General features: G+C 49.4%; 1 protein-coding gene across 5 annotated transcripts in view; it reads left to right on the forward strand.

Annotated features, from left to right (window-relative positions):
* The window catches only part of LOC147015913 (slit homolog 2 protein-like), a 628,660-nt gene that overhangs the window by 93,689 nt on the left and 522,474 nt on the right, over positions 1 to 12,497 (forward strand). Inside the window, exon 1 of one of the 5 annotated variants that reach the window (XM_085848524.1) lies at positions 2,308 to 2,953. The exons of 1 other annotated variant lie outside the window; for it this stretch is intronic. In XM_085848524.1, the coding sequence (XP_085704650.1) occupies positions 2,781 to 2,953 (173 nt within the window). In that variant the 5' untranslated portion in view covers positions 2,308 to 2,780. Of the gene's footprint in view, positions 1 to 2,307; positions 3,124 to 12,497 lie in introns of those variants that run through there. 3 more of the 5 variants (XM_085848523.1, XM_085848520.1, XM_085848521.1) reach the window with 3 other exon arrangements.

The raw sequence follows: 12,497 nt of genomic DNA on the forward strand, positions 1-12,497 counted from the left end.
CACAGATGAAGCATCCTCTCTCGTTCCAAGTCATTCCTTGAACAATCAAAGCGACTCGCAGCCTACAAGAGTTTGTCCGAAGCCCAATGGAGTACTGTTCTCCCCTCTGGGCTGGTACCCCAGCATCATCTCAGTCTCTCCTGGATTCTTTGGAGTCGAAAGCTCTCAACGTGAGTACGTATTGGCATTCCCTGTGATGAGGATAAAGCGCAAGATCTGTTTATTTAACTTCGCAGACAGGTCAGCATACATGGCCTCACTATTATTTGCCACTCCACTTGCTCTCCCAACCCCTCTGACCCTTCAGAGCTCCGATATGAGGTTCTTCCAGTAATCCCTCCTGGTTGAGCTTCCTAGATCCAGGCTTGCTGTACACCTCAACTCTTTTATTTGTGCAACCCTCCTCCAGAGGCTGCTCTCTCTCAATCTTCCTTCCAAGGCTTCAAGCAGGTGATTCCCCATTTCTACCGATGATCTTTTCTACTCCCATTAGCTATAATTAACCTAACCCTCATCCTTGATGGTTTCCTCAGCTCATAGATCTTCACAATCCCTTGCTTGGTGCATCCACCTGCTGCACCATTGCATCTCTGCCCTCTGTCTCCTTGCTCTTCCATGAGCCTATACTTTGCACACAAAAAATAAGACAGATAAGTGGTAAGTAAGCTTCTAAGAGCTTGGCAGCCATTATCAAGCCAATCAGCTATTTATTTGGGGTGCACTGGCCTTATCGAGTTTTGTTTCAGAGACATTTTCCACAATTGTGAGCATATCTTTCCCTTCGTGGGGGAAGGTTGAGGGGGTATTCCCCCCCACTCCCGATCTCCAACAAATTTTGCATGGGGGTTGATAGTATCCAGGTTCAGGTCGTAGATGCAAGGAAAAAAAAAATCCCCCCCCCCGCCCCTAAATTTCCATAGTATTTCGATAGAACACTTTTAGCAGGGTTTGCTGGGTGCAGCTGAGCCGCTGATGCAGTGCCCCCTGTAGATTATTGCAGGAATTTGGAATTTGTTGATGGTGCCAGTGATAGCTCACCTACACCTCCCGAAGGACACCGTGGAGGTCTTTATCGTCCACAAACCAAAGTCGACAGACGGGACACCCAGTCTAACGTCCGACGCATTGATGAATAACCGTACCTGTGAAACACCTGGATGACAGTTTGCAGCTGGGTCGGGATTCGAATCCAGGCTGAAGACAGCTCAGCATTCCTGATGAATTGAGCACGAAGGTGTCATGAGATTTGTTAAATTTGGCAACGACATCTGGCCGTGAGTAAAAGGTCTCTGTTGAAGGCAAGAAGTTCTGCCGCGGTTTTACATGAACTCTAACCTTCAGCCTGTGAGCCAGTGGTGGTCGTATGGCAGCTTAGCTGCCAGGGTAGCTATCATTTCTGGAAGCGCAACTGTGTCGCTGATGCAGTGCCCCTCTACCAGTACACACACTGGAACTGGTACTCATTTCGCCGACCTCCGAAGGATGACAGGCTGAGTCAAACCCCCAGTGCATTCAGCGGCCAACGGGGCTTGAACTCAGGACCGTAGGATCCCAAGCCACCACCATAACCACTGAGTCAACACTAGGCTGGTTGTCAGCCAGTAATTGATGGTTCCTGGTATGTATAATAGTGGTCGAGCTCCTCGGACAACGTCTTACTAACGACTACTTATTTAACGGATTCGAGTATTCCCAGCAATTAGTGGATTTAAAAAACAAACAAAAAAAAATTTGTAAAAGTTTTTGGAAGTCTTTCACGAACCGACTGCCCAGGCCTGGCGTTACGACTGAACGTGGCAGGAATTGTTGTTATTTTGTTCAAGGTGCCGGCGATAAATCACGTACTCTTCGCGCGAAATACGCTGCGGCATCTTTAACGACCACCGACTCATGCCAGCAGGCAGGACACCCAGCTTAACGTACGTCCGAGTGACGGCCCGCGAAGCACAAAATAGGGCAGTTCATATAGTCGGGTCGGGAATCGAACTTCTAGTTATAGACAGGTTGAAAGTGTTAGTGAGTGCGCTCGCTGTGCCCCCATTTTGTGAGATGATAAGTTGTATTTTCACGACAATAGTTGGGAAATTATTCGGATTGGTTCAAATGGACCAATCAACGGGTTTTAAATGGACTGTCCATGCCGTCGCTCCTTTGAAGGTGTCATGATGGTGTCACCGTCGTCCTGAGACGCTGCACACCAACTCTCCGAGTGGTGTTGGAGTTCACCTGTTCGTTGTGACTCGCGCACGATTTCTCCGTCCGCGGTGCGTTGATTGGTGGACGGCTGCGGAGGGGGCGGGGCCAGTGCACGCGCTCCGGGTTTCCTGGCTGTTGAGCCGCCGGTTCCGCTTGAGTCCCGGCTCTCCTTGGGTCCGGACCGCCGGTTCGGGTCGTCGAAAGCGTCGCTTCACCGCTCGAGTTGGAACTCTTCCCGTCTGTCCTCGCACGACCTCACACCCCTCCTGTCCACTGTTATTTATACGGCCACGGCACCCTCCATCCTCCCTCCCCCTTCCCCCTCTCCACCCACAGTGACCCGATCCACCATCAGGACCCGTCTTCAGAACCGTTGCTCTCCAACCGATCTCCCCCCGAACCAGGGATCGAGGCCGGGGTTTCGAGAGTGGGGAGGGGAGGGGGGGTAAGCACCCCTCCTTTACTCGCCTTCCACCTCCTCTCGCTGCACCTCCGAGCCCTGCAAGCGGCTTCCCTGGCGCTGCAGCTGCACTTTGCAGGCGTCGCATATCCCACTCTCCTCCCCCGACCCCCCCACCGTGGCCATGGCCGGCGCCCTCACTCTGACGCTCGTCGGGACGATGCTGCTCGTGGTGCCGCCGACGCGCGCCTCTCCGGGATGTCCGGCGGGCTGCACTTGCTCCCTCACGGCTCTGGGCTGCCAGCAGCTGCGCCTCCGCTCCGTGCCCCGGGGGCTCTCGCACTCCATTGAACGCCTGTGAGTGAACCGGGGCCGCGTCCCGCCGCGCTCGGCATCTGCTCCGCGACCGCGACGCTCCTCATCGACACCTGCACGCGCCGGCATTGTCCTCGCGACGCGCGTCGGTCGGAGCGCGCGCGGCGCCGACACCGTATTTGGCGCGGTTCGGAGGCCGCTCGGTCCTTGTGGTAAATATTGTCTGAGTGAGGGAGGGAGGGAGGCCTCTCGGTCCTGTGGTAAATATTGTCTGAGTGAGGAAGTGAGGGAGGGAGGCCGCTCGGTCCTTGTGGTAAATATTGTCTGAGTGAGGGAGGGAGGGAGGCCTCTCGGTCCTGTGGTAAATATTGTCTGAGTGAGGAAGTGAGGGAGGGAGGCCGCTCGGTCCTTGTGGTAAATATTGTCTGAGTGAGGGAGGGAGGGAGGGAGGCCTCTCGGTCCTGTGGTAAATATTGTCTGAGTGAGGGAGTGAGGTCGCTCGGTCCTTGTGGTAAATATTGTCTGAGTGAGGGAGTGAGGGAGGGAGGCCTCTCGGTCCTGTGGTAAATATTGTCTGAGGGAGGGAGGTCGCTCGGCCCTGTGGTAAATATTGTCTGAGGGAGGGAGGTCGCTCGGCCCTGTGGTAAATATTGTCTGAGTGAGGGAGTGAGGGAGGGAGGCCTCTCGGTCCTGTGGTAAATATTGTCTGAGTGAGGGAGGGAGGCCTCTCGGTCCTGTGGTAAATATTGTCTGAGTGAGGGAGGGAGGCCTCTCGGTCCTGTGGTAAATATTGTCTGAGTGAGGGAGGGAGGCCTCTCGGTCCTGTGGTAAATATTGTCTGAGTGAGGGAGTGAGGGAGGGAGGCCTCTCGGTCCTGTGGTAAATATTGTCTGAGTGAGGGAGTGAGGGAGGGAGGCCTCTCGGTCCTGTGGTAAATATTGTCTGAGTGAGGGAGTGAGGGAGGGAGGAAGGTGTTGGATGCGAACGGTGCGTCTGAAATCTTCACCACGAAGGTCTCCGATAATATCGACTCGTGGCCCTTATTTTGGTCCCGCTCTCCTCTTTCCGGTATTTCTCCCTCAGGGTTCCGTGAGGAGAGCCCCTCCCGACGAGAGGACCCCAATCTGCCCGACATTTGCATCCCGTGTTTGCACGTCCGGACGAGCTCGCTGTCCCATCTGTCCGCCCCCCCCCCATCCCCAACGTCCGCGCTTTCCACGTAATCGTGGACACGCGGTTTCCACCGCCCACGTTGTATCCCCGGGACGTGTCCGCCATGCGGCCCTCTGTCCAAGTTAGCGGTCCCGTCCACTCGAGACCAAGTTTCCATGCGCTCGGAAACCTCTCGGTGTTTACTGTAAACATGGACACTTGTGTTTGTGGGGATTGTGTGAAAAACCCAATGGTGCGAACTGCGAACATCGTTTATTCATGACTCGTCAACACTGGCGCTTCGAATTCCAGCGGGACGAGGTGTGTGTGTGTGTGTGTGTGTGTGTGTGTGTGTGTGTGTGTGTGTGTGTGTGTGTGTGTGTGTGTGTGTGTGTGTGTGTGTGTGTGTGTGTGTGTGTGTGTGTGTGTGTGTGTGTGTGTGTGTGTACATGCACACATGCACGTATACTCAGAGTTGCCAAAGCACCCTCACGACAAAGCACCCTCACTACACTTGGTGGTTGTGGGGCAGGAATTTGATTTGGAATTTGCTTCATGGTACCAGCAATAACTCACCTACTCTTCATGAAGGGCACCGTGGGATCTTTAACGTCCGTCTGAGGGACGGCACACACCTTTATGAATCGCCCCACCTGTGAAACACCGGGTTAACAGTTTTATGGCTGCGTCGGGATTCAAACCCAAGCTAGAGAGCTTCGAGGCGAGTGTGGGTACGTCTCGGGGTCTAGGCTATCCTGCCAACCCATTAGTACGTATCCTCGTATCCTTATTCTCCTATACACGTGAACAGTTCTATTTTGATGCACGTGTTCACAAACATATATGCCACCATAATACGTGTGTGTTCTTGTTTCCATCACACACACACACACACACACACACACACACACACACACACACACACACACACACACACACACACACACACACACACACACACACACACACACACACACACACACACACACACACACACACACACACACACACACTATTCTGTCAAGGTGATTTCATTGAAAGGACATGTTCATGCGGTGCAAGCATTACCAGTTGATGGTATTAACAACACGAGCCATTCGTGTTCGTCATTGTTATCCAGTAATCACAGGTTTGATTTGCCAAGGAGAAAATGCGAACCATACCCAGTGCCATATGTGCAAAGCTTGGTAGACCGACCGTTGGACCATCTGCTCGGTTTACGTGACGCCGAGTTCACGCGGCGAAAATGGGAAATCGATTTGAGAGACTGTGTGGGGATGAGCGGGATCGAGTGGCCTCGCACGGGATGAGGCCAACAAGCCCGCTCACGAACCATGCGGAAATGGCGGGAGGGGGTGGTGGAGGTAATTCTTCTGGCGCTCATTTCCTGCTGTTTTTTGCCAATTAAAATCCTCACACGTCCTGCGTTAGAGCCATGTGCGCCAAAAATTGGATGTCATCGCACCTCGCGGCCTCCTTGCGTTCACTCGGCAAGGCATGGCGCGATGGCCGCAGATGAAGAATCCATCGATCGTGCGCACGTAATGTATATTGCATGTCGGAGGTATTCGGGATCGCAGGTGCGGTCCGCCCAGGGTCATGCCTACCCGGACACGGCAGTGGCACCGTATCGGTGCGGACACGCCACGCGCCGTTTAGCAGCATCCGCGAGGACTTGCTCTTCGATCCATCGATTCGTTTGAAATACGGCCGTTTGTGACGTAGCTGTGCACGCTGATTAGAGGTGAAAATGCACATGGTCACTGGGGCGTCACAATGGGCCTGATGTAAGCTGTGCCGGACCAACGAGCACAAACGCACATCGGCCATAAAGCAGATAAACAGATCCTGTAATATCACCGTCAATTTATCAGGATGACTGCAAATTTTACTCTTTCTACTTGTGAAAATTTATGCCTTGTGACGTCGGTGAATTTGATCAAAAGCACTGCAAAAAAAAAAATAATAATAATAATAAAAATAGAGGATTATAAAATGGAGGGTGTTACGATGAACAAACTAGCTAGCGTCAAAATTGTTTTTGTACAAGATACGGATAACAACGCTTTCATTCATTATTTGAGACCACGGAATCACGTCGTCTTGAACTATTGATTTGGCAAAGGTGTCGTTTCTCGTTCCTGTGTAATCACTCCTCATGCAAACACCTCTAATTGGGTAAGCATTCATATTAGTCCCCTGCAGGTTTCACCGGAGGAGACTATCTGTTTGCTCTCCATGTCCGTCTGTCCGTCCATCCGACCTGAGGTTTTCAGACTTTTTTCCCCGTATCCTTTAACATATTCAACTGAAACTTGTTACGTGGCTTTATTATGATCAGTTGCGGAACGAGTTCGAGTTTCAGGGTGTTTCATCAATTTTTCAGAGTAATGCCCTTTTTCGACTTAGAAAATATCACATCGGTTGGAGACATGTATTGCAAAGCAATTGTCGCTCTTGTTTTGATTGCACATCAAATTTCTGCCGAAAATTTCTACTTCCTATGCAAGGCTTTAACTGTTCTGAGTCTACTTACCCACATCGGTGTTCAAAATGGAGATATAATGATGTGCGTGTATACTGTGATGAAGATCTGATGGGATTGTGTGGAGGTAGAGCACCTCCCTTTGAGCCGTCCAGTCTGCGTTCAATACCCAACTATAAACTCTCAGGAATGGTGCTTCCCAGGGCGGGGTGTCGCACCACAAAGTGCCCCGTCCCTCGGATTGATGTCAACCTGGGTGTCCTCTCTACTAACATGAGTTGGTGAACCTTAAATATCCCACAGTATCATTTTCGAAGGACAGGGCGAGTTATCGCCAGCACTCTGGAACAAGTTCTGAACTCTTGCCCAAATTACCTTCGCTCCAACTTTGGACCTAGTTCGTGAAAGACACTGGCCAAACTTCCTCCACGGCCGATGCCACAAAAAAGGTGGGGTTGGTTGGAGCCAAGAACTCTTTCACCTTGGAATGAGAATATGGTTATAGGAGCTATATTGACGTTATTTAATGCCAGTTAGTTTTCCTGATCTTTGCTAAAATATGAAACAAAAGATCCATTTTTTCATTGCCACGTCCAGTGACGTATGAGGGGCTTTCAGTGAGTTCTAAGAATGAGAGACTCTGAAGACTGTGAAAGGCCAGCATTTAATTTTACTTGTACAATACATAGAATTGGTTGCACTTCGTTGTCGAAGAAGGCTGTTGGTAAGAAACCTGAACAACCTGGGGAATTTAGTTTATATTGCAGTCCTGCAGTCCGGGTGGGAATTTGGAATTTGTTCAGTGTGTTGGCGATAACTCACCTACTTTTACCGAATGATATGGTGGTATCTTTAACATCCCCCCCCCCCACCACAACTCTTGCCAGCGGATGGGCCCTTGTGCTTTACGTCCTTCCGATGGCGCATACGTTTGTGCACCACCCTGCATGTGAATACCAGCGTGGTGGTTTATAGCTCGGTCGCGTTTCGAACCCAGGCAAGACAACTCGGATGCGAGTGTGCATCCTCTGGGCTACCCCAGCAGCCCACAAGTGCATACGAAAATAAATAGTAAGGGAATGTTGTCCTTACTCGTATATTAGCTTAAAATCTCCAAGAGCTTCGTGTGTGTCTGTGTGTGTGATTAGTACACATGTATCAGTGGTCCCAATGACATTATTGGCAATAGGTATGCAGTTGTAACGTGAAATGATGGAAGATGTAGTTACATTGAATGAAGCTTATTGCACATTCCCGTCGTGCTTTGAAGAGTACGGTTGTGAAATTAATATTGCATTTGCAGTCGGTAGGCAGTTCAGTGTTTTTGCTGAAGGGGTTGTTTTACTGGAGTGTTTTCATGGCCCTTGGACAGCAGCAGCAACAGCAGCGGAGCTCCTTTTCCTGTCTCCGGTCAGGGTGCTTGCGGACATTCCGCCGAGCAAACTCACCGGTTGGATTAACTGCAGATCCTATAAGCTTCTCAAATTCTTTCTCTGAAACACTTCACAAAGTTTGAGGGTTTTTTAATGCAGAGATCGAGGCTCATAGAAGAGCTGAATGACAAAGGTTGGAGGGATAACAATCCTTTGATGGGCCGATGGGCAAAACAGCATGGTAAAAAAGAAGGCATTTGGGAATAAGAGGATAGGTGTGGGGGGGAACGTTTGATGGCTTCCCACTCTGATAAAGCACCAGTTTCCCTATTACGATTGAGATTTGATTTATTGCAGAGCATCCATCGCTCAAAATGAATATGTCAAGATACTTTTGGAGCTCTAGCTATGATATAGGATTCGGCCCGTTATGCTAAGTGATGAGATTTATCGAATACACAATGTATATTTGTTGATTTAAATGAAACCGAATGATGGGAAGCCCCCCCCCCCTCGCCCAAGTCATTTTGTGATATAAATGGTGCAGGCTGCAGTGCCTGGCATTATTGCATGATGCATTGGAGCCTGCTTCACAAGTACATGCCTGGCGGGCACCGTTATGAATGTGAATTCCTTGGTTGACTACTTATTGTACTTTGGATTCAAAACCAGGGTGAAATTAGCCCAAACGTACTTTCAATCCCAGCTTGGAGTATTACATTGGGTATTTGATCGACGACGTGCAAAGAGGCAAGTATTAAATGTCCGGTTGTAATACTCTGTTAAATGAGTTACTCCACTGGCTTTGGAGTGAATTATAGAATCGAATGCCGTGTCCACTGATCGGGGATGTATGACGCTACTATGTGCTTTGAAAGACTCTAAACAAAATGTGTCATTGAACTTGGAACTGAGGTGGAAGGATTCAGATTTGGAATCGAGCTTGAAACTGCACGACTCGAGACGATTGCTGGGCTTCCTCGAGTTCGATGCAGCTGGTGATGTTTTTTTTGTTTGTTTGTTTATTTAATTTTAATTTTTTAATTGATCAGAATTCAAAATACTTTCATTTTGGTTATTGTTCCTCATTTAATAAATTCCAAACTCGGTTTATATCCTGCCCCCCCACCCCATATTCCCACATGGCACTCAAAGTCTGCCAGCAACCCCCTTCTGATAAAACTACCAAAATCAAGAATCCCTGATCACCTTCACTCTTTCATTCCTCTATATTTTTTTCCCGCCTTTGGAACAAACTCCCACACTCTCTTCAATACCACTCTTCTCTCCAGGTCTTCAAGACAACTGTTCACCACCATCTCTTATCTTCCCCCATCCAAAACAATGATCTTTTCTACTCCCGTTAATCCACCCCAAACCCACCTCCTTCAAATTCCCTGCTTTCCTTCCTGAAAGTCCCTGGAGTGTCCATCTTGATTACCCCATGTACCCTGACCCATCCCTCTCCCTTCCACAGATCTCCTCATGTCTCTGTTCCCCACTGTTTTGTCCTTCCCTCTCCCACCACTCTTGCTTCATACCCTCTTGCTGTGTATTGTGTGTTGGCTCTCATACGAGCATCGATATATGTATATCAAAAAAACAACAAACCCATGTTAACATCCATCTGAGTGACGGTGCACGCACTGCCTGTGAAACACGAGGGTGGTAGTGTTTTGCTGGTTCAAGATTTGAAGCCATGCCCGACATCTGAGAGGGTGTGTGTGTACCTCTCGGCTAACCTGAAATTGCGAACCAACCACTTCTGACAAAATTATATGATGAAGGTTTTATATTTATAATATGGTAAAGAGTAGGAAGGAAGAATTGCGAGAGTGACGAAAGTGAGTGTTGTGGATTTTTTAACCCACCCCGTTGTGATCGTTGAAGGATTCTTCCTGGCCGATTGTGGAATCCTATTTGACTTCAGGCAGAGTTTAACATTTGTCCGATTTGGTTATAAAATCGTGCATAAAACCCACTGACACTGATAACCGATGTCCACACAAGTCCTTTCTTTGTGAAACAATTTATTTTCTAATTATCCACCATACACTTCCAACCCTCGTACAATGAACTTAAGAATCCCCATTTGTTGCAATATTATTTGGTTCTATTTCATTTATTCTTACTTTTAGTTAACAGTTAAACCAACCCAATTCAATTCACTTCCACATTACATCAGAGAGTTTTATTCTCACTTGGTACTTGGTCAGTTCCAAGGAGTACAAGCCACTGAGATTCTACACTTCCTCAGGTACTTGCACTGAAACAATTTTACATTTCAAAGCATTTTATACTTTCATGGGAGAGTGGTGGGGGCTATCAACCCAGACTGCAGACGTGTCCTTTAGACCAGAAGCCACTACGTACATTTCGAGGCAAAGGTTTGCTGTTATCAGCTCAGGTCACACCGCTCCAGACCAAGACATTTATCAACATTTAGGGCAAAAGTCTGTTGGCCAGAAAGGACAGCCAATTGAACTTGTAGCATAAAACTTACATTTCTAAAACTCCATTTGTTACAATTTAGAATACATTAATATAAATTTTTCCCCCACACTCCCCCATTTTTTTTTTAAGGAAAATTTGAATAATTTTTCTTACACGTGATTACCATGTCCCGTTCCTGAAGGAGAAAAGATTTCCATTACTCAAGTTCAATCAACAATGGCAGGGAGTGCTCATATCAGAAAATGAGTGAGTTTCCATTTAATTTATGGCCTGTTCATCAGCATGTGTCACACATTGAAAACATGCTACCCAAAGTCAGAAGATAAACAGGTCAGGGTGTGGATAGAGCAGCAGGTCAGGTCAGGTATGGGAGCATGTGCCAGAACAGCACGTCGCTGCGTCCACTTTCCGCCGGTACTCCAGGGGCCTCCGTCTGGCCATCCCCCAGGCAGATGCCAGGCCCATCCCCATCTCCTTGAGATGATGGTCAACCTGTTGCAACCATGAGGCTCGTGGTCGACCCACTGGCCTCCTCCACTCATGAGACTCCCTCGCTGAGAGAATCTGGTGAGCAGGATCAGAGTCAGGAAAACGAGCCACATGTCCAAACAGCCGCAACTGACGCTCACGGACTATGTAGGTAACAAATCTCATCCGAGTCTCTCTCAGCAACCGCTCGTTGGACACAAAATCCGACCAGCGATAGCCAAGGATTCTCCGAAGAGACCTGGTACCAAAGGAATTAAGTCTCCGTCTCAGATCCTTGGTCAGAGTCCAAGTCTCGCACCCATAGAGCAAGACTGGAAGTACCAAGGACCTGAAGACTCGGACTTTCGTCCTCCCGCACAGGTACCGGCAGCGCCACACCCCATGATCCAGTGAATCCATGACTCCCCAGGCCCGACCCAGACGTCTATTGACCTCTGACTCGCAGCCAGCAGAGACATGAATATCACTGCCAAGGTAAGTGAATCTCTCCACGACCTCAACATCCTCACCACAAACAGACACAGAGAGGAGAGCAGCATCCAAGATGTCACCGAAAGCCTGGATCTTAGTTTTGACCCAAGAAACCCGTAATCCCAACGGCTCCGACTCCTCATTCAGCACCTTGAGGGCCCCCAAGAGGATGTCTAAAGTCTCCGCAAAGATGACTGCATCATCTGCGCAATCAAGATCTTGACATTCCCAAACGATGCACCACAGCTTGATCTCTCCGACATCCTCCTGAGAGTCCAGTCAATACAAGTGCTGAGAAGTGTGGGGGCCAGTACACATCCCTGACGAACTCCAGTAACAACTGGAAATAAGTCAGAGATGGTACCACCACACTTCACAGCACTCTCAGTACCAGAGTAGAGTTCAGACATCAGATCGATCAGTTTTGGTGGCACCCCACGAAGACCAAGAATCCTCCAGAGGACATCCCGATTCACTGAATCGAACGCTTTACAGAGATCAACATAGGCTGCAAGCAGCCCCTGCCGAAACTCTCGTCTGCGTTCGGTGAGGACACGAAGTGCAAGGATACGGTCAATCGTTGACCTCTTTGGTGTAAAGCCTGACTGCTCTGGACACTGGTGCTCAAGCAGATGGTGACGAACCCTATCGAGAATTATCCGAGCAAAGACCTTGCCCGGCACTGAGAGCAGCGTCACCCCTCGGTAGTTGTTGCAGTCTTGGCGATCACCCTTCCCTTTCCAGAGAGGGACAACAAGGCCCCTCTTCCAGTCAGTTGGGATGATGCCTGTGTTCCAGGCAGAGCACAAAACTGCATGCAACGACACGAGTGCAGCATTTCCACCAGCCTTGAGAAGTTCGGCATGGATGCCACAGATCCCTGGAGCTTTGCCCCGTTTCAACTGGTTCACCGCAGCCCGTGTTTCCACAAGCGTAGGTGGACCACAGTTGATTCGAGGGTCAGCAACAGGGATTTTAACACCCTTGATGTCCAACTCGACAGTTGGGGGATCAGCATGGTACAACCGCTCAAAGTAACCGGCCCAGCGGGCCTTCACTTCAGACTCCTCCGTCAAGAGCCTACCACTCTCTGCTCGAACTGTAGTGCTCCGAGGGATGGGCTTGGATGAACGTAATGCGCGAATTCCCCTGTAAGCGGGAC

The sequence above is a fragment of the Eptatretus burgeri genome, chromosome 12 (assembly GCF_056783735.1).
Source record: "Eptatretus burgeri isolate ZD-2024b chromosome 12, Ebu_testis_v1, whole genome shotgun sequence".
NCBI lineage: Eukaryota > Metazoa > Chordata > Myxini > Myxiniformes > Myxinidae > Eptatretus > Eptatretus burgeri.